General features: G+C 58.9%; 1 protein-coding gene across 1 annotated transcript in view; it reads left to right on the forward strand.

Moving 5' to 3' along the window:
- Positions 1–22,735, forward strand: part of LOC140398802 (coiled-coil domain-containing protein 183-like) — a 168,024-nt gene that overhangs the window by 93,120 nt on the left and 52,169 nt on the right. The window contains exons 6-9 of the mRNA XM_072487768.1: positions 2,896–3,018; positions 6,466–6,576; positions 8,284–8,359; positions 10,891–10,982. Coding sequence (XP_072343869.1) covers positions 2,896–3,018; positions 6,466–6,576; positions 8,284–8,359; positions 10,891–10,982 — 402 coding nt within the window. The remainder of the gene's footprint in view (positions 1–2,895; positions 3,019–6,465; positions 6,577–8,283; positions 8,360–10,890; positions 10,983–22,735) is intronic.

Below are 22,735 nucleotides of genomic sequence, written 5' to 3' on the forward strand. Positions count from 1 at the left end.
TAGCATAACAAAACACTGAAAAGTCACACCGACATACAGCACGGCAGAAGAGCAGAAGAGCACCCCTGCCCCTTTGTTAGCACTGTTCATCTTACTGTCACCCTTGCCCTTATTTCCCTTATTCCAAGCTACAGAAACAAGAGGGGCAGCAATGGACTAGTGCTGGGACCTTTGCTGTTCGTAGTATATATAAATGATTTGGAGGAAAATGGAACTGGTCTGATTATTAAGTTTGCAGACGACACAAAGGTTTGTGGAATTGCGGATAGCGATGAGGACTGTCAGAGGATACAGCAGGATTTAGATTGTTTGGAGACTTGGGCGGAGAGATGGCAGATGGAGTTTAATTCGGACAAATGTGAGGTAATGCATTTTGGAAGGTCTAATGCAGGTAGGGAATATACAGTGAATGGTAGAACCCTCAAGAGTATTGAAAGTCAAAGAGATCTAGGAGTACAGGTCCACAGGTCATTGAAAGGGGCAACACAGGTGGAGAAGGTAGTCAAGAAGGCATACGGCATGCTTGCCTTCATTGGCCGGGGCATTGAGTATAAGAATTGGCAAGTCATGTTGCAGCTGTATAGAACCTTAGTTAGGCCGCACTTGGAGTATAGTGTTCAATTCTGGTCGCCACACTACCAGAAGGATGTGGAGGCTTTAGTGAGGGCGCAGAAGAGATTTACCAGGATGTTGCCTGGTATGGAGGGCATTAGCTATGAGGAGAGGTTGAATAAACTTGGTTTGTTCTCACTGGAACGACAGAGGTTGAGAGGCGACCTGATAGAGGTCTACAAAATTATGAGGGACATAGAGTGGATAGTCAGAGGCTTTTTCCCAGGGTAGAGGGATCAATTATTAGGGGGCATAGGTTTAAGGTGTGAGGGGCAAGGTTTAGAGGAGATGTACGAGGCAAGTTTTTTACACAGAGGGTAGTGGGTGCCTGGAACCCGCTGCCGGGGGAGGGGGTGGAAGCAGGGACGAGAGTGACGTTTAAGGAGCATCTTGACAAATACATGAATAGGATGGGAATAGAGGGATATGGACCCCGGAAGTGTAGAAGATTTTAGTTTAGACGGGCAGCATGTTTGGTGCAGGCTTGGAGGGCCGAAGGGCCTGTTCTTGTGCTGTATCTTTCTTTGTTTTTTGTTAGTATATGGCTTCCAGGCATTAAACATTGAACAGTCAACAGTACAATAAAGCCACCAGCAATCCACAAAAGCATTTCCTCAATACCTTCAGCAAATCGTGCTGTTGAATTGCCCGTCACCCCTTCCCCCTCTCCAGCACTGGTAGGGTCATCTTACTTCTTCCTGTTCCTTGCACTCCAGGCTACAGAAGCAAAAGAGGCACAGGGCTTCCAGCCTAAACGTTAAAAAGTCAGCAATGCAATAAAGTCACCAGCCACCTGCAAAGCAGTTCTTAAATACCATCAGCTAGTTGCCCAGTTGAATCGGGCAACCATCCATCCCCTCCATAAGCACCGGCAGCAAGGCACCTGACTTTTCTTCCCTTTCCTTGCTCCAGGCCACAGAAGTAAATGAGGCAAACACATGACTTCCAGACATTAAACATTGAACAGCCAGCAATACCATAAAGTCACCAACAATCTGCAAAAGCAGCACTTAAATACCTGCAGCAAATTGGCCAGTTGAATCAGGCCGCTTTCCTTCGTCAGCACTGGCAGTAGGTTCATTTCGCTCCCTCCCTTTCCTTACTCCAGGCCACAGAAGCAAAAGAGGCAGCAGTAAACAGACACACAGGCAGTTACAACAGCATTCGGATCACTCCGCCTCTGGCAGCTCCCAGCAGCAGACTCTCGAAGGCAGGAATAATCATACCAGAAGCTCACACTAACATAGAATACAGCAGAAGAGTGAACAAGCACTCCTTCCCCTTCAGACCGGTAATCGGCCTGCTTACATCCTCCCTGTGCCTTATTCCAGACCACAGAAGCAGAAGAGGCAGCAGAAAGCAAACACTGGGCTTTCAGGCACTGCAGCCAGAAGCAGGAGCAAACAGCAAACACAACCTGCAGTCACTTGAGAGCTGTGAAATGCTTATATTACTAACATTGACAATTCCCTATTAGCGATGGCCAGAGGTTGCCACGGTCACTGGTGTTAAAGTAGGCTTCACCATATTACCATGGACGGGGCTCTGTCCTGGAACGGTTTGGTGGGATGGACAGGCAGAAGCTGATATACCGCTGGTATGGTATACACCATCCGGCGGTGGCATGTCGGAACCGCGGGCACTGAGTTCCCCACCGATGGCGGCCAATACCGCTGACCTGGCCTGTGTCCCCCCCCTCCCGCGAGCACTGGGGAAGCAACCCTGGTGCCACCGAGCTGACTGCCCGTTTTGCAAGATGGATATTCACCTCCTTCGGTCCCCACAGCAGCCATTGCGCTAGCGTCACGTTTTTAAATAGGTGTGCTAAAGGGCACTCACGGGACCGCTCTCTGTGGAGCCGGTTAGATCACGGGAGGCCGTTAGATAGGGGGTCCTTCCCGTTCATGGGATGGATATTGGCCTTAATTGGTAATTACTGGTTTCTCACCACAACGGGCCGCGGCAACGAGAGCGTGCCAGTAAGATCAGAAACCGATCGCCGCCTGGCACGGTCCCCGATTTCCTGTGACCGAACCGGCTCACTCGGATTCCTGCCTGGCGTGACACGGCTGTTAGATCCCACCCAACATCTAGCTCCTAACACTAGCCAATACTGTTCGAAGGTTGGTAACAGAACAATATCAGTGTCTCCGAAAGTAGGGATGCTGCAGGTGTCAAAGTGGGGATTTGTGTGAGAAACATACATGGGTTCGGGATATGGTGACTCAGTTGAGGGGCTATTTATTCCTCTAGACTTGATATATCGACTTTGTACATTTGCAGGATGCAGCGTATATACCTCAGAGAGTGGACAGCTTCAGTGCGATCGTTGATGCACACAAAGCTGAACTAACTGCATTAGCTCAAGTGTCTCGAGAAGCAGCAGAGGCCAGGAAAAACATGTGGGTAAGAACCAGAAATCATACAGCAAAGAAACCCACTAAATTTAAAAACTTATTTCTTCATGGGATGTGGGAGTCACTGATAAGGCCGGCATTTGTTGGCCATTCCTAATTGTCCTTCAACTGAGTGTCTTGCTCGGCCATTCCAGACAGCAGTTGAGTCAAGCACGTTGCTGTGGGTCTGGGGTCACCTGTAGGCCAGGCAAAGACGGCAGATTTCCTTCCCGAAAGGAGATTAATGGACCAGATGGATTTTTACCTTTGATGATGGTTTCCTAATCACCATTAATGAGATCAGCTTTTTATTCCAAGTTAGTTAACAAATTAAATTCCAGCTGCCATGGCTGGATTTGAACCCAAGCCCCCAGAGAATAAGTCAGGAATGCTTTGGAATGGTGTCCCAATGAAATTACCACTCTACTTTCACCATCTCTCCCACGCCCCCATCCCGCCAAGAAAGTAAAGCTCCCTCCACACTGTCCCCATCAAGCACTCCCAGGACAGGTACAGGTGGCTTAGATACAGAGAAAAGCTTCCTCTACAGTGTCCCCATCAAATACTCCCAGGACAGGTACAGCACGGGGTTAGATACAGAGTAAAGCTCTCTCTACACTGTCCCCATCAAACACTCCCAGGACAGGTACAGCACGAGGTTAGATACAGAGTAAAGCTCCCTCTACACTGTCCCCATCAAACACTCCCAGGACAGGTACAGCACGGGGTTAGATACAGAGTAAAGCTCCCTCTACACTGTCCCCATCAAACACTCCCAGGACAGGTACAGCACGGGGTTAGATACATAGTAAAGCTCCCTCCAAACTGACCCCATCAAACACTCCCAGGACAGGTACAGCACGAGGTTAGATACAGAGTAAAGCTCCCTCTACACTGTCCCCATCAAACATTCCCAGGACAGGTACAGCACGGGGTTAGCTACAGAGTAAAGCTCCCTCTACACTGTCCCCATCAAACACTCCCAGGACAGGTACAGCTGGCTTAGATACAGAGAAAAGCTTCCTCTACACTGTCCCCATCAAACACTCCCAGGACAGATACAGCACGGGGTTAGATACAGAGTAAAGCTCCCTCTACACTGTCCCCATCAAACACTCCCAGGACAGATACAGCACGGGGTTAGACACAGTAAAGTTCCCACGACACTGTCCCCATCAAACATTCCCAGGACAGGTACAGCACGGAGTTAGCTACAGAGTAAAGCTCCCTCTACACTGTCCCCATCAAACACTCCCAGGACAGGTTATACAGAGAAAAGCTTCCTCTACACTGTCCCCATCAAACACTCCCAGGACAGGTGCAACACAGGGTTAGATATAGAGTAAAACTCCATCTACACTGTCCCCATCAAACATTCCCCGGAACGGTACAGCACAGGGTTAGATACAGAATAAAGCTCCCTCTGCACTGTCCCCATCAAACATTCCCAGGACCGGTACAGCAGGGGATTAGATACAGAGTAAAGCTCCCTCTACACTGTCCCCATCAAACACTCCCAGGACAGGTACAGCTGGCTTAGATACAGAGAAAAGCTCCCTCTACACTGTCCCCATCAAACACTCCCAGGACAGGTCCAACACAGGGTTAGATATAGAGTAAAACTCCATCTACACTGTCCCCATCAAACATTCCCCGGAACGGTACAGCACAGGGTTAGATTCAGAGTAAAGCTCTCTCTACACTGTCCCCATCAAATACTCCCAGGACAGGAACAGCACGGGGTGAGATACAGAGTAAAGCTCCCTCTACGCTGTCCCCATCAAACACTCCCAGGACAGGAGAGCACGGGGTTAGATACAGAGTAAAGCTCCCTCCAATCTGACCCCATCAAACACTCACAGGACAGGTACAGCACGGGGTTAGATACAGAGTAAAGCTCCCTCTACACTGTCCCCATCAAACACTCCCAGGACAGATACAGCACGGGGTTAGACACAGTAAAGTTCCCACGACACTGTCCCCATCAAACATTCCCAGGACAGGTACAGCACGGGGTTAGCTACAGAGTAAAGCTCCCTCTACACTGTCCCCATCAAACACTCCCAGGACAGGTGCAACACAGGGTTAGATATAGAGTAAAACTCCATCTACACTGTCCCCATCAAACATTCCCCGGAACGGTACAGCACAGGGTTAGATACAGAATAAAGCTCCCTCTGCACTGTCCCCATCAAACATTCCCAGGACCGGTACAGCAGGGGATTAGATACAGAGTAAAGCTCCCTCTACACTGTCCCCATCAAACACTCCCAGGACAGGTACAGCTGGCTTAGAAACAGAGAAAAGCTCCCTCTACACTGTCCCCATCAAACACTCCCAGGACAGGTCCAACACAGGGTTAGATATAGAGTAAAACTCCATCTACACTGTCCCCATCAAACATTCCCCGGAACGGTACAGCACAGGGTTAGATTCAGAGTAAAGCTCTCTCTACACTGTCCCCATCAAATACTCCCAGGACAGGAACAGCACGGGGTGAGATACAGAGTAAAGCTCCCTCTACGCTGTCCCCATCAAACACTCCCAGGACAGGAGAGCACGGGGTTAGATACAGAGTAAAGCTCCCTCTACGCTGTCCCCATTAAACATTCCCAGGCCAGGTACAGCACAGTTAGATAACAGAGTTCTATTGAACCCGAGTTGCTGCTCGCTCTTCACTCAGACAGTCTCATTCTATTTCCTTGCCCTATCCATATTTCCCATTTTAAAACTTAATTATCCAACTCACTTATAGTTATGTTTCTTCTCTGTCTCAGTTGTTGTGTTTCATGTTCGGACAATTCTCTAGATGGGGGGAAATAAAAGGCCTGTGACTTCCTGAATCAGTGTGACTTGTTTTAGGCTCTTTTTCAAATGCTTTTATTATTCTGGTGAATCCTCACTGTTACCTTCCCGGCCATATTCCTTCTTAAAATGACAGTATTGTAGCCTCATCAATATCTTATGCCAAATTATCCTTGTTCCTTTGCTTTTATATCTCATGTCTCATGAACAAAGCCTTGCCTTGTATTCCGTGTTACTTTTCTGCCTGCTTTGGAACTCTGCCACCCCGGATCCCTCTCCAGTTTCTCTGTTAACTGTTTGGGATGTAATTCCTGTCCCTTTCCGTTTCCCAGGAACGTTCCACTGTGCATTATCTGTCCGTACGTTGGTAATCTTTCTGCATTCCTCCTTGCTGTTTGTCTGTCCTCAGCTAACTTTGATAGGTATCTCCTGTGGTTCGGTTCAAAATATTTGTGCAATGGAAAATGTGACGGGTTCCAGCAAGGATTCCTTGACTACACTTTGACATACATCCACTTGCCTATTACTTCCCTTTAATACCTTCCGTTGTCTTAACTACTGTCTTCCAGCTGCATATATATGTGCTATATTAGAAATGGTACCTTCAGCCATGTTAAGCTATTGGATGATTTTTATTTCTCACTGTGTAAAGATTGAGTTGGACACTCTGGAGAAGTCATACAGCACGGAGAAGAAAGAACGAGAAACCATACTCTCCAACCGGAGGAAGCTGCTCAACTTGGAGAAATATGCACTGAAGCGTGTAAGGATGGAGCAAACTTGTTTTTGTTGCTGAGTCCGGAGCAGTATCCGGAGTCTAGAGGGATAGTTATTACTCCAGAAGAGAGGAATCTTTGGCAAATGTGATGAAGGGGCTGGTTTAGCACAGTGGGCTAAATCGCTGGCTTTTAAAGCAGACCAAGGCAGGCCGGCAGCACGGTTCAATTCCTGTACCAGCCTCCCCGAACAGGCGCTGGAATGTGGCGACTAGGGGCTTTTCACAGTGACTTAATTGAAGCCTACTTGTGACAATAAGTGATTTTCATTTTTTCATTTCATTAACACGAAAACTCCATTAGATGCAATCTAGCACTTTAGTTACCTCTACACTTTCTTTGAAATGTCAGCGTCACCTATTCTCCATCACTCGAGACCAGATAGTTGAGGAATGAACCAATCAAGTTGTTTAAAAGGATAGAGATTTGTTAAGGGATAGAGTAAAAAAACTTTCCTCTGGTTGGGGGGAATCCAGAGCAAGGGTGTGGGGGACATTATATTAAAGTGAGGCTGTTCAGGACTGAAATCAGGACAAATGTCTTCCCATAAAGGATAGTGGAAATTTGGACTACTTAATAAATCTTGAAATTTATTAAGTGGTGGAATTAAGCTACAAATCAGCCATGATCAAAATAAATGGCAGATCAGGGGTGGGATTCTCTCAGCTCGGGGCCGGGCTGGAGAATCCCCGAGACCGGTGCGAAACGCGCTACGCTGCCCCGACGCTGGCACGCGCTTCTCCGCAGAGCGAGAATCGGCGCCATTGGCGCCGGTGTGGTTGGCGCGGCGCCAGTCGGGGGCCGCTCTACGCGGCCGGCCTGCCAACTCTCAGCCCGGGATGGGCTGAGAGGTCGTCGTAAAAACGGCAAGGCCTGCCGGTGCCGTCCACACCTGCTCTCAGCCGGCAGGAACTCGGCGTGGAAGGGTCGGGGAGCGGCTTGCGGGGGGGGGGGGGGGAGTGTCCGACCCGGGGTGGGGGGGTCTCCGATGTGGCCTGGCCCACGATCGGGGCCCACCAATCGGCGGGCCGGCCTCTCTGGCTGGCGCCCTCCTTTCTTCCGCCCGGCCCCCTGTAGTCCTGCGCAAAGTTGCGTCGGAGCCGGCATGTTAAAGGGAGCCACTGCGCATGCGCGCATTGCCACCGGTGCCACTGCGCATGCGCGGATCCCGCAGCGCCCAGTTCACGCCAGGATCAGCAGCTGCCGTGCTGGTCCCCTGTAGGGGCCTGAATTGCTGATCCGGAGGCCGTGATTATCTCAGAGAATGTCTGAATAGTTTTGAGGGGCAGCATATCCCTCATCGTCCCAACCCACTCAGTGGAGGCCCCACAGTGTCTCTTCTCCAACCCCCCCTCCCCCAAGCAGCATTTCCCTCCCCACTCCCCCAGTTCCGAAAATGTCTTTGTTCCATTACCTCGCCCCTCCACCCCAAATGGTGTCTCCTCAGGGGATGGGGAAGGGGCTTTAAATGATGTTTCCACCTGCCCCATCAGAGCCCCAAATAGTCTTACATCAGCCCCCTATGTAAGCTCCCAGACGGTATCCCGATCCCCAAGCGCTCAACAGACTTCTCCCCTCCCCCTGCCCCCACCACCGGTGCGGTTAAAATGGTGTTTCCCCACCCTGCCGCTGTCTAAAATAAGCAAGAGTTGATGTTGTTCATGTTTCTCATTTACAAACTCATTTCTTTTCAGATTGATGCTTCCTCTCTCAGATCTGGCAGTGGACAGTCATCGGCTGCTGGATTAAAATTAAGAAAAAGTTTTTCAGGTATCAAAGATGTTAAATGATTTCTAAATCCTGGGTAATATGGGTGGAATTATATTAAATACTGGTTGTAGTTCAGTGGGTAGCGTCCCTGGAAGCTCCGGGTTTGAGTCCCATCCCAGGACTCGAATGCCAAGGAAGGTGCGTTCATAACTCAGCCAAAAGGTGGAGTGTGTCAACCTGCAAATCCTTCCAAACATGCCAGTGGGTGGCAGCAAGAGCAGGAGAGTCTCCTGGGCAGCCATGCTTGATGTGGAGTGACGCCCATAAAGCTATAAGCCCCTGTCGACAGACTAGAGACCTGTTCCAGGAATTACCAGCCATGGAAACAGACAAAAACTTGTCTTAGTGAGGGTGGCACGGTGGCGAACTGCTGCCTCACTGCGCTGAGGACCCGGCTTCGATCCCGGCCCCAGGTCACTGTCTGTGTGGAGTTTGCACATTCTCCCCGTGTCTGCGTTGGTCGCACCCCCACAACTCAAAGATGTGCAGTGGAAGTGGACTGACCACACTAAATTGCTCCTTAACTGGGAGTCCGCCTTAGTGCAGCACCAGGCGTGGGAAGATAATTGAAATGTGAAATTAAATATCAGATTAAGTAATTATGGAATTGTATTTGGAACAATGCATTCCCCTGAATCACCCTCAGAGACACTTCCCTCCTGCAAATGTTCCTCTCCTTGTCATGTCGCTGATGTTGTGGACTCTTTCCAGCAGGATCCGCCTGCAAGGAGCAAGCCACACTTACACAAATATCCTGTCCTTCCTGGAGGTATAGGAGTGTAGCTCAATGGATGAGCCAGCGGATTTAGTGTCACCAAAAGTCAATAAGACACGAGCAGAATTAGGCCATTTGTCCCATTGAGTCTGCTCCCCCATTCAATCATGGCTGATCATTCACCTGCCTTCCCCATAACCCCTGGTCCCCTTATTAATCAAGAACCTATCTATCTCTGTCTTAAAGACTCTGTGACTTTTCCTCCACAGCCGTCTGCGGCAAAGAGTTCCACAGATTCACCACCCTCTGGCTGAAGAAATTCCTCCTCATCTCAGTTTTAATGGTTCTAGTCTCTCCTACTGGTGGAAACATCCTCTCCACGTCCACACTATCTAGGCCTCTCAGTACTATTTGGGACATAGAGTTGAACTTCAACAGACCAGTGTTTGCATAGTGTGTCAGTAGTTGCAGAGTGTGCACACCCCCTCTGATTTTAGCCATTCCCTTCCACTGACATAGTTACATTGCTGCAGCTGTTTCCTGAGCCCTGACAGGTAGTGGCCTCAAACTTGGACTTTTATTCAAGTAATCTCTTTCAGAATCTAAGGCAACCCCAAAGCATTCTTCTGACAATTTGGGACATTTGAAACGCAGTCATTGTTGTCATGTAGCTAACATAGAATTCATGGCATTTACAGTGCAGAAGGAGGCCATTCGGCCCATCGAGTCTGCACCGGCTCTTGGAAAGAGCACCCTACCCAAGGTCAACACCTCCACCCTATCCCCATAACCCAGTAACCCCACCCAACACTAAGGGCAATTTTGGACACTAAGGGCAATTTAGCATGGCCAATCCACCTAAACTGCACATCTTTGGACTGTGGGAGGAAACCGGAGCACCCGGAGGAAACCCACGCACACACGGGGAGAACGTGCAGACTCCGCACAGACAGTGACCCAAGCCGGAATCGAACCTGGGACCCTGGAGCTGTGAAGCAATTGTGCTATCCACAATGCTACCGTGCTGCCCCAAATTTTATGGGGTGCCGCGCAGTTCCTTCCCACCTGGCCAAAATGTTGGGGGGTGGTGGATAACTGGCTCTCATCCTGATATCTGCCGCGCAGCAATTTAATGCTGGGAGCAGCATTAATTGCTTTGACACGAGACTGCCACCCTTTTCACGTGAGGAAGTCGTGTCTTGGCTACAAGCCAATTGGATGGATGGCGGCTCGTCACATCCCAGCAGCAGTGACCACTGCCGGGACTTCAGATACCTCCACCATGCCAAGGGGCCCAGATAATTCTAGGGTCATCAATATCAGCGAGTGGGTGGTTGATTGACCGGGGGGGGTGGGGGGGGGGGGGGGGGGGGGGGGTGGCATGTTAAAGGTTTGGATGACCGTGCCTTAGCCTTTTCCTGACAGCTGCATGGCGTAAGCCCACACTCCTGGCAATCTGCACACAGCAAACTTTCAGAAAGTGTATGTGACAATAACGAAACCATCTCAACAGGTGATCCCAATCACATTGCTCGAGCAGCACCTGTATGTACAACAGGCGTGAGAAACTTCTCACACACGCAGTCTAATTACAAAGTGCACAAAGCCATGAGTAATTTCACAACTGGCACTACCTGTACGTTTTCAGAAGATGAGCATACAAATGGATATGCAGGAGGAATTCAAATACATTGACTGCAGCAAAAGCAAATCCCCCCTTGGTTTAATTACTTCCTGTGTAAAGTCACTAATCTCTTCAGATTTACCCAGGCACCCTGCTAATGGTATTAATGCTTTGGGTTTTTACATTGCACAGAATATGTGACCCGCCAACATACTGGGACCGAAATTACCATCATCAATGAAATCAACAAACTAAAGGAACTATTGACCTGCTCGAAGATACAGGTAAATAAACACATGCACAGTCCAAGGGAGGGCACACCGCCTGAGGTACAGGGGGTGGCACCCAGCTCCCGGGACAGGGGGGGGCCCCCATGCTCCCAATACAGGAGACTGCACCATGCTCCCGGGACAGGAGACGGTACCTTGCCCCCAGTACAGGAGACTGCGTCCTGCTCCCGGTACAGGAGACTGCATCCTGCTCCCGGTACAGGAGACTGTACCCTTCCCCCGTTACAGGAGACTGCGTCCTGCTCCCGGTACAGGAGACTGCACCCTGCCCCTGGTACAGGAGACTGCACCCTGCACCCGGGACAGGAGACTGCACCCTGCCCCTGGTACAGGAGACTGCTCCCTGCACCCGGGACAGGAGACGGCACCCTGCACCCGGGACAGGAGACTGCACCCTGCTCCCAGTAAAGGAGACTGCGTCCTGTCCCCGGTACAGGAGACTGCGTCCTGCTCCCGGTACAGGAGACTGCGTCCTGCTCCCGGTACAGGAGACTGCGTCCTGCTCCCAGTACAGGAGACTGCGTCCTGCTCCCAGTAAAGGAGACTGCGTCCTGTCCCCGGTACAGGAGACTGCACCCTGCTCCCAGTAAAGGAGACTGCGTCCTGCTCCCGGTACAGGAGACTGCGTCCTGCACCCGGTATAGGAGACTGTACCCTGCCCCCGGTACAGGAGACTGCACCCTGCTCCCAGTAGAGGAGACTGCACCCTGTCCCCGGTACAGGAGACTGCACCCTGTCCCCGGTACAGGAGACTGCACCCTGCCCCCGGTACAGGAGACTGCACCCTGCTCCCGGTACAGGAGACTGCGTCCTGCTCCCTGGACAGGAGACTGCGTCCTGCTCCCGGTACAGGAGACTGCGTCCTGCTCCCGGTACAGGAGACTGCGTCCTGCTCCCGGTATAGGAAACTGTACCCTGCCCCCGGTACAGGAGACTGCACCCTGTCCCCGGTACAGGAGACTGCACCCTGTCCCCGGTACAGGAGACTGCACCCTGCCCCCGGTACAGGACACGGCACCCTGCTCCCAGTACAGGAGACTGCGTCCTGCTCCCGGTACAGGAGACTGCGTCCTGTTCCCGGTACAGGAGACTGCGTCCTGCTCCCGGTACAGGAGACTGCACCCTGCTCCCAGTACAGGAGACTGCGCCCTGCTCCCGGTACAGGAGACTGCGTCCTGCTCCCGGTACAGGAGACTGCGTCCTGTTCCCGGTACAGGAGACTGCGTCCTGCTCCCGGTACAGGAGACTGCACCCTGCTCCCAGTACAGGAGACTGCGCCCTGCTCCCGGTACAGGAGACTGCGTCCTGCTCCCGGTACAGGAGACTGCGTCCTGCTCCCGGTACAGGAGACTGCACCCTGCTCCCAGTACAGGAGACTGCGTCCTGCTCCCGGTACAGGAGACTGCGTCCTGCTCCCGGTATAGGAGACTGTACCCTGCCCTCGGTACAGGAGACTGCACCCTGCTCCCGGTACAGGAGACTGCGTCCTGCTCCCGGTATAGGAGACTGTACCCTGTCCCCGGTACAGGAGACTGCACCATGCTCCCAGTACAGGAGACCGCGTCCTGCTTCCGGTACAGGGGACGGCATCCTGCTCCCGGTGCAGGAGACGGCACCTTGCTCCCGGTACAGGAGACGGCACCCTGCTCCCGGTACAGGAGACGGCACCTTGCTCCCGGTACAGGAGACGGCACCCTGCTCTCGGTACAGAAGATGGCACCCTGCTCCCGGTACAGGAGACGGCACCCTGCTCCCGGTACAGGAGACGGCACCCTGCTCCCGTAACAGGAGTCTGAACCCTGGCCCGGTACAGGAGACTGCGTCCTGCCCCCGGTGACTGCATTCCGGGAGACTGCAGCCTGATCCGGTACAGGAGACGGCACCTTGCTCCCGGTACAGGAGACGGCACTCTGCTCCTGGTACAGGAGACGGCACCCAGCTCCTGGAACAGGAGACGGCACCGTGCTCCCTGTACAGGAGACGGCACCCAGCTCCCGGTACAGGAGACGGCACCCTGCCCTCGGTACAGGAGACAGCACCCTGCTCCCGGTACAGGAGACGGCACCCTGCTCCCGGTACACGAGACGGCACCCTGCTCCCGGTACACGAGACGGCACCCTGCTCCCGGTACAGGAGACGGCGCCCTGCTCCCGGTAGAGGAGACTGCACCCTGCTCCCGGAACAGGAGAAGGCACCCTGTCCCGGTACAGGAGACGGCACCCTGCTCCCGGTACAGGAGATGGCTCCCTGCTCCCAGTACAGGAGACGGCACCCTGCTCCCGGTACAGGAGACGGCACCCTGCTCCCGGTACAGGAGACGGCACCCTGCTCCCGGTACAGGAGACGGCGCCCTGCTCCCGGTAGAGGAGACTGCACCCTGCTCCCGGTACAGGAGAAGGCACCCTGTCCCGGTACAGGAGACGGCACACTGCTCCCGGTACAGGAGACGGCACCATGCTCCCGGTACAGGAGACGGCGCCCTGCTCCCAGTACAGGAGACGGCACCCTGCTCCCGGTATAGGAGACGGTGCCCTGCTCCCGGTACAGGAGACGGCGCCCTGCTCCCGGTACAGGAGAAGGCACCCTGTCCCGGTACAGGAGACGGCACCCTGCTCCCGGTACAGGAGACGGCACCCTGCTCCCGGTACAGGAGACGGCGCCCTGCTCCCGGTACAGGAGGCGGCGCCCTGCTCCCGGTACAGGAGACGGCACCCTGCTCCCGGTACAGGAGACGGCACCCTGCCCCCGGTACAGGAGACGGCACCCTGCTCCCAGTACAGGAGACTGCGTCCTGCTCCCGGTACAGGAGACTGCGTCCTGCTCCCGGTACAGGAGACTGCACCCTGCTCCCAGTACAGGAGACTGCGCCCTGCTCCCGGTACAGGAGACCGCGTCCTGCTCCCAGTACAGGAGACTGCGCCCTGCTCCCGGTACAGGAGACTGCGTCCTGCTCCCGGTACAGGAGACTGTGTCCTGCTCCCGGTACAGAGACTGCACCCTGCTCCCAGTACAGGAGACTGCGTCCTGCTCCCGGCACAGGAGACTGCGTCCTGCTCCCGGTATAGGAGACTGTACCCTGCCCTCGGTACAGGAGACTGCACCCTGCTCCCGGTACAGGAGACTGCGTCCTGCTCCCGGTATAGGAGACTGTACCCTGTCCCCGGTACAGGAGACTGCACCATGCTCCCAGTACAGGAGACCGCGTCCTGCTTCCGGTACAGGGGACGGCATCCTGCTCCCGGTGCAGGAGACGGCACCTTGCTCCCGGTACAGGAGACGGCACCCTGCTCCCGGTACAGGAGACGGCACCTTGCTCCCGGTACAGGAGACGGCACCCTGCTCTCGGTACAGAAGATGGCACCCTGCTCCCGGTACAGGAGACGGCACCCTGCTCCCGGTACAGGAGACGGCACCCTGCTCCCGTAACAGGAGTCTGAACCCTGGCCCGGTACAGGAGACTGCGTCCTGCCCCCGGTGACTGCATTCCGGGAGACTGCAGCCTGATCCGGTACAGGAGACGGCACCTTGCTCCCGGTACAGGAGACGGCACTCTGCTCCTGGTACAGGAGACGGCACCCAGCTCCTGGAACAGGAGACGGCACCGTGCTCCCTGTACAGGAGACGGCACCCAGCTCCCGGTACAGGAGACGGCACCCTGCCCTCGGTACAGGAGACAGCACCCTGCTCCCGGTACAGGAGACGGCACCCTGCTCCGGTACAGGAGACGGCGCCCTGCTCCCGGTACAGGAGACGGCACCCTGCTCCCGGTACAGGAGACGGCACCCTGCTCCCGGTACAGGAGACGGCGCCCTGCTCCCGGTAGAGTAGACTGCACCCTGCTCCCGGGACAGGAGACGGCTCCCTGCTCCCGCTACAGGAGACGGCACCCTGCTCCCGGTACAGGACACGGCACCCTGCTCCCGGTACAGAATACGGCACCCTGCTCCCGGTACAGGAGACGGCGCCCTGCTCCCGGTAGAGGAGACTGCACCCTGCTCCCGGTACAGGAGAAGGCACCCTGTCCCGGTACAGGAGACGGCACACTGCTCCCGGTACAGGAGACGGCACCATGCTCCCGGTACAGGAGACGGCGCCCTGCTCCCAGTACAGGAGACGGCACCCTGCTCCCGGTACAGGAGACGGTGCCCTGCTCCCGGTACAGGAGACGGCGCCCTGCTCCCGGTACAGGAGAAGGCACCCTGTCCCGGTACAGGAGACGGCACCCTGCTCCCGGTACAGGAGATGGCACCCTGCTCCCGGTACAGGAGACGGCGCCCTGCTCCCGGTACAGGAGGCGGCGCCCTGCTCCCGGTACAGGAGACGGCACCCTGCTCCCGGTACAGGAGACGGCACCCTGGCCCCGGTACAGGAGACGGCGCCCTGATCCCGGGACAGGAGATGGCTCCCTGCTCCCGGTACAGGAGACGGCACCCTGCTCCCGGTACAGGAGACTGCACCCTGCTCCCGGGAAAGGAGATGGCTCCCTGCTCCCAGTACAGGAGACGGCGCCCTGCTCCCGGTACAGGAGACGGCTCCCTGCTCCCAGTGCAGGAGACGGCACCCTGCCCCCGGTACAGGAGACTGCACCCTGCCCTCGGTACAGGAGACTGCACCCTGCCCTCGGTACAGGAGACGGCACCCTGCCCCCGGTACAGGACACGGCACCCTGCCCCCGGTACAGGAGACTGCACCCTGCTCCCGATACAGGAGACGGCACCCTGCTCCCGGTACAGGAGACGGCACCCTGCCCCCGGTACAGGAGACGTCGCCCTGCTCCCGGTACAGGAGACGGCGCCCTGCTCCCGGTACAGGAGACGGCGCCCTGCTCCAGGTACAGGAGACGGCCCCCTGCTCCCGGTACAGGAGACGGCCCCCTGCTCTCGGTACAGGAGACGGCACCCTGCTCCCGGTACAGGAGACGGCACCCTGCTCCCGGTACAGGAGACGGCACCCTGCTCCCGGTACAGGAGACGGCACCCTGCTCCCGGTACAGGAGACGGCACCCTGCTCCCGGTACAGGAGACGGCACCCTGCTCCCGATACAGGATACGGCGCCCTGCTCCCGGTACAGGAGACTGCGTCCTGCTCCCGGTACAGGAGACGGCGCCCTGCTCCCGGTACAGGAGACTGCGTCCTGCTCCCGGCACAGGAGACTGCGTCCTGCTCCCCGTACAGGAGATGGCACCCTGACCCGATACAGGAGACTGCACCCTGCTCCCGGCACAGGAGACGGCGCCCTGCCCCCGGCACAGGAGACGGCACCCTGCTCCCGGTACATGAGAGGGCACCCTGCTCCCGGTACAGGAGACAGCACCCTGCTCCCTGGGACAGGTGACGGCACCCTGCTCCAGGTACGGGAGACGGCGCCCTGCTCCCGGTACAGGAGACGGCGCCCTGCTCCCAGTACAGGAGACGGCACCCTGCTCCCGGTACAGGAGACGGCACCCTGCTCCCGGTACAGGAGACGGCGCCCTGCTCCCGGTACAGGAGACGGCGCCCTGCTCCCGGTACAGGAGACGGCGCCCTGCTCCCGGTACAAGAGACGGCGCCCTGCTCCCGGTACAGGAGACGGCGCCCTGCTCCCGGTACAGGAGACGGCGCCCTGCTCCCGGTACAGGAGACGGCGCCCTGCTCCCGGTACAGGAGACGGCACCCTGCTCCCGGTACAGGAGACGGCACCCTGCTCCCGGTACAGGAGACGGCGCCCTGCTCCCGGTACAGGAGACGGCGCCCTGCTCCCGGTACAGGACACGGCGCCCTGCTCCCGGTACAGGAGAAGGCGCCCTGCTCCCGGTACAGGAGACGGCGCCCTGCTCCCGGTACAGGAGACGGCACCCTGCTCCCGGTACAGGAGACGGCACCCTGCTCCCGGTACAGGAGACGGCGCCCTGCTCCCGGTACAGGAGACGGCACCCTGCTCCCGGTACAGGAGACGGCGCCCTGCTCCCGGTACAGGTGACTGCATCCTGCCCCCGGTGACTGCATTCCGGGAGACTGCAGCCTGATCCGGTACAGGAGACGGCACCTTGCTCCCGGTACAGGAGACGGCACTCTGATCCCGGCACAGGAGACGGCACCCAGCTCCTGGAACAGGAGACGGCACCGTGCTCCCTGTACAGGAGATGGCACCCAGCTCCCGGTACAGGAGACGGCACCCTGCCCTCGGTACAGGAGACAGCACCCTGCTCCCGGTACAGGAGACGGCACCCTGCTCCGGTACAGGAGACGGCGCCCTGCTCCCGGTACAGGAGACGGCACCCTTCTCCCGGTACAGGAGACGGCACCCTGCTCCCGGTACAGGAGACGGCGCCCTGCTCCCGGTACAGGAGACGGCGCCCTGCTCCCGGTAGAGGAGACTGCACCCTGCTCCCGGTACAGGAGAAGGCACCCTGTCCCGGTACAGGAGACGGCACACTGCTCCCGGTACAGGAGACTGCACCCTGCTCCCGGTACAGGAGACGGCGCCCTGCTCCCGGTACAGGAGACGGCACCCTGCTCCCGGTACAGGAGAAGGCACCCTGCTCCCGGTACAGGAGACGGCGCCCTGTCCCGGTACAGGAGAAGGCGCCCTGCTCCCGGTACAGGAGACGGCGCCCTGCTCCCGGTACAGGAGAAGGCACTCTGTCCCGGTACAGGAGAAGGCACCCTGTCCCGGTACAGGAGACGGCGCCCTGCTCCCGGTACAGGAGACGGCACCCTGCTCCAGGTACAGGAGGCGGCGCCCTGCTCCCGGTACAGGAGACGGCACCCTGCTCCCGGTACAGGAGACGGCGCCCTGCTCCCGGTACAGGAGACGGCCCCCTGCTCCCGGTACAGGAGACGGCCCCCTGCTCTCGGGACAGGAGACGGCACCCTGCTCCCGGTACAGGAGACGGCACCCTGCTCCCGGTACAGGAGACGGCGCCGTGCTCCCAGTACAGGAGACGGCACCCTGCTCCCGGTACAGGAGACGGCGCCCTGCTCCCGGTACAGGAGACGGCGCCCTGCTCCCGGTACAGGAGACGGCGCCCTACTCCCGGTACAGGAGACGGCGCCCTGCTCCCGGTACAGGAGACGGCGCCCTGCTCCCGGTACAGGAGACGGCGCCCTGCTCCCGGTACAGGAGACGGCGCCCTGCTCCCGGTACAGGAGACGGCGCCCTGCTCCCGGTACAGGAGACGGCGCCCTGCTCCCGGTACAGGAGACGGCGCCCTGCTCCCGGTACAGGAGACGGCACCCTGCTCCCGGTACAGGAGACGGCACCCTGCTCCCGGTACAGGAGACGGCGCCCTGCTCCCGGTACAGGAGACGGCGCCCTGCTCCCGGTACAGGAGACGGCGCCCTGCTCCCGGTACAGGAGACGGCGCCCTGCTCCCGGTACAGGAGACGGCGCCCTGCTCCCGGTACAGGAGACGGCACCCTGCTCCCGGTACAGGAGACGGCACCCTGCTCCCGGTACAGGAGACGGCGCCCTGCTCCCGGTACAGGAGACGGCACCCTGCTCCCGGTACAGGAGACGGCGCCCTGCTCCCGGTACAGGAGACTGCGTCCTGCCCCCGGTGACTGCATTCCGGGAGACTGCAGCCTGATCCGGTACAGGAGACGGCACCTTGCTCCCGGTACAGGATACGGCACTCTGATCCCGGCACAGGAGACGGCACCCAGCTCCTGGAACAGGAGACTGCACCGTGCTCCCTGTACAGGAGATGGCACCCAGCTCCCGGTACAGGAGACGGCACCCTGCCCTCGGTACAGGAGACAGCACCCTGCTCCCGGTACAGGAGACGGCACCCTGCTCCGGTACAGGAGACGGCGCCCTGCTCCCGGTACAGGAGACGGCACCCTTCTCCCGGTACAGGAGACGGCACCCTGCTCCCGGTACAGGAGACGGCGCCCTGCTCCCGGTAGAGGAGACTGCACCCTGCTCCCGGTACAGGAGAAGGCACCCTGTCCCGGTACAGGAGACGGCACCCTGCTCCCGGTACAGGAGATGGCTCCCTGCTCCCAGTACAGGAGACGGCACCCTGCTCCCGGTACAGGAGACAGCACCCTGCTCCCGGTACAGGAGACGGCACCCTGCTCCCGGTACAGGAGACGGCGCCCTGCTCCCGGTAGAGGAGACTGCACCCTGCTCCCGGTACAGGAGAAGGCACCCTGTCCCGGTACAGGAGACGGCACACTGCTCCCGGTACAGGAGACTGCACCCTGCTCCCGGTACAGGAGACGGCGCCCTGCTCCCGGTACAGGAGACGGCACCCTGCTCCCGGTACAGGAGAAGCCACCCTGCTCCCGGTACAGGAGACGGCGCCCTGTCCCGGTACAGGAGAAGGCACCCTGCTCCCGGTACAGGAGACGGCGCCCTGCACCCGGTACAGGAGAAGGCACTCTGTCCCGGTACAGGAGAAGGCACCCTGTCCCGGTACAGGAGACGGCGCCCTGCTCCCGGTACAGGAGACGGCACCCTGCTCCAGGTACAGGAGGCGGCGCCCTGCTCCCGGTACAGGAGACGGCACCCTGCTCCCGGTACAGAAGACGGCACCCTGCCCCCGGTACAGGAGACGGCGCCCTGCTCCCGGGACAGGAGATGGCTCCCTGCTCCCGGTACAGGAGACGGCACCCTGCTCCCGGTACAGGAGACTGCACCCTGCTCCCGGGACAGGAGATGGCTCCCTGCTCCCAGTACAGGAGACGGCACCCTGCTCCCGGTACAGGAGACGGCACCCTGCTCCCGGTACAGGAGATGGCTCCCTGCTCCCGGTACAGGAGACGGTACCCTGCTCCCGGTACAGGAAACGGCACCCTGCTCCCGGTACAGGAGACGGCACCCTGCACCCGGTACAGGAGACGGCGCCCTGTTCCCGGTACAGGAGACGGCGCCCTGCTCCCGGTACAGGAGACAGCGCCCTGCTCCCGGTACAGGAGACGGCCCCCTGCTCCCGGTACAGGAGAGGGCCCCCTGCTCTCGGTACAGGAGACGGCACCCTGCTCCCGGTACAGGAGACGGCACCCTGCTCCCGGTACAGGAGACGGCACCCTGCTCCCGGTACAGGAGACGGCACCCTGCTCCCGGTACAGGAGACGGCACCCTGCTCCCGGTACAGGAGACGGCACCCTGCTCCCGGTACAGGAGACGGCACCCTGCTCCCGGTACAGGAGACGGCGCCCTGCTCCCGATACAGGAGACGGCGCCCTGCTCCCGGTACAGGAGACTGCGTCCTGCTCCCGGTACAGGAGACGGCACCCTGCCCCCAGTACAGGAGACTGCGTCCTGCTCCCGGTACAGGAGTTGGCACCCTGCTCCCAGTACAGGAGATGGCTCCCTGCTCCCAGTACAGGAGACGGCGCCCTGCCCTCGGTACAGGAGTCAGTACCCTGCTCCCGGTACAGGAGACGGCACCCTGCCCTCGGTACAGGAGACGGTGTCTTGCTCCCGGTACAGGAGACGGCACCCTGATTCCGGTACAGGAGACGGCACCCTGCTCCCGGTACAGGAGACGGTGCCCTGCTCCCGGTACAGGAGAGGGCACCCTGCTCCCGGTACAGGAGACGGCACCGTGCTCCCGGTACAGGAGACGGCACCCTGCTCCCGGTACAGGAGACTGCGTCCTGCTCCCCATACAGGAGATGGCACCCTGCTCCCGGTACAGGAGACTGCACCCTGACCCGATACAGGAGACTGCACCCTGCTCCCGGCACAGGAGACGGCGCCCTGCCCCCGGCACAGGAGACGGCACCCTGCTCCCGGTACATGAGAGGGCACCCTGCTCCCGGGACAGGAGCCTGCATCCTGCTCCCGGTACAGGAGACTGCGTCCTGCCCTCGGTACAGGAGACTACACCCTGCTCCCGGTACAGGAGACGGCACCCTGCCCTCGGTACAGGAGACTGCACCCTGCTCCTGGTACAGGAGACGGCACCCTGCTCCCGGTACAGGAGAGGGCACCCTGCTCCCGGTACAGGAGACGGCACCCTGCTCCCGGTACAGAGACGGCGCCCTGCTCCCGGTACAGGAGACGGCGCCCTGCTCCCGGTACAGGAGAGGGCACCCTGCTCCCGGTACAGGAGACGGCACCCTGCTCCCGGTACAGGAGACGGCACCCTGCTCACGGTACAGTAGACGGCACCCTGCTGCCGGTACAGGAGACTGCACCCTGCCCTTGGTACAGGAGACGGCAACCTGCCCCCGGTACAGGAGACTGCACCCTGCTCCCGGTACAGGAGACGGCGCCCTGCTCCCGGTACAGGAGACGGCACCCTGCTCCCGGTACTGGAGACGGCACCCTGCTCCCGGCACAGGAGACGGCACCTTGCTCCCGGTACAGGAGACGGCGCCCTGCTCCCGGTACAGGAGACTGCACCCTGCTCCCGGTACAGGAGGCGGCACCCTGCTCTCGGCACAGGAGACGGCACCTTGCTCCCGGTACAGGAGACGGCACCCTTCTCCCCGGGACAGTAGACGGCACCCTGCTCAGGAGACTGCACCCTGCTCCCGGTACAGGAGACTGCACCCTGCTCCCGGTACAGGAGACGGCACCCTGCTCCCGGTACAGGAGACAGCGCCCTGCTCCCTGGGACAGGTGACGGCACCCTGCCCCCGGTACAGGAGACGGCGCCCTGCTCCCGGGACAGGAGATGGCTCCCTGCTCCCGGTACAGGAGACGGCACCCTGCTCCCGGTACAGGAGACTGCACCCTGCTCCCGGGACAGGAGATGGCTCCCTGCTCCCGGTACAGGAGACGGCACCCTGCTCCCGGTACAGGAGACGGCACCCTGCTCCCGGTACAGGAGATGGCTCCCTGCTCCCGGTACAGGAGACGGTACCCTGCTCCCGGTACAGGAAACGGCACCCTGCTCCCGGTACAGGAGACGGCACCCTGCACCCGGTACAGGAGACGGCGCCCTGTTCCCGGTACAGGAGACGGCGCCCTGCTCCCGGTACAGGAGACGGCGCTCTGCTCCCGGTACAGGAGACGGCCCCCTGCTCCCGGTACAGGAGACGGCCCCCTGCTCTCGGTACAGGAGACGGCACCCTGCTCCCGGTACAGGAGACGGCACCCTGCTCCCGGTACAGGAGACGGCACCCTGCTCCCGGTACAGGAGACGGCACCCTGCTCCCGGTACAGGAGACGGCACCCTGCTCCCGGTACAGGAGACGGCACCCTGCTCCCGGTACAGGAGACGGCACCCTGCTCCCGGTACAGGAGACGGCGCCCTGCTCCCGATACAGGAGACGGCGCCCTGCTCCCGGTACAGGAGACTGCGTCCTGCTCCCGGTACAGGAGACGGCACCCTGCCCCCAGTACAGGAGACTGCGTCCTGCTCCCGGTACAGGAGATGGCACCCTGCTCCCAGTACAGGAGATGGCTCCCTGCTCCCAGTACAGGAGACGGCGCCCTGCCCTCGGTACAGGAGTCAGTACCCTGCTCCCGGTACAGGAGACGGCACCCTGCCCTCGGTACAGGAGACGGTGTCTTGCTCCCGGTACAGGAGACGGCACCCTGATTCCGGTACAGGAGACGGCACCCTGCTCCCGGTACAGGAGACGGTGCCCTGCTCCCGGTACAGGAGAGGGCACCCTGCTCCCGGTACAGGAGACGGCACCGTGCTCCCGGTACAGGAGACGGCACCCTGCTCCCGGTACAGGAGACTGCGTCCTGCTCCCCATACAGGAGATGGCACCCTGCTCCCGGTACAGGAGACTGCACCCTGACCCGATACAGGAGACTGCACCCTGCTCCCGGCACAGGAGACGGCGCCCTGCCCCCGGCA

The sequence above is a fragment of the Scyliorhinus torazame genome, chromosome 22 (genome assembly GCF_047496885.1).
Source record: "Scyliorhinus torazame isolate Kashiwa2021f chromosome 22, sScyTor2.1, whole genome shotgun sequence".
Taxonomy (NCBI): Eukaryota; Metazoa; Chordata; class Chondrichthyes; order Carcharhiniformes; family Scyliorhinidae; genus Scyliorhinus; species Scyliorhinus torazame.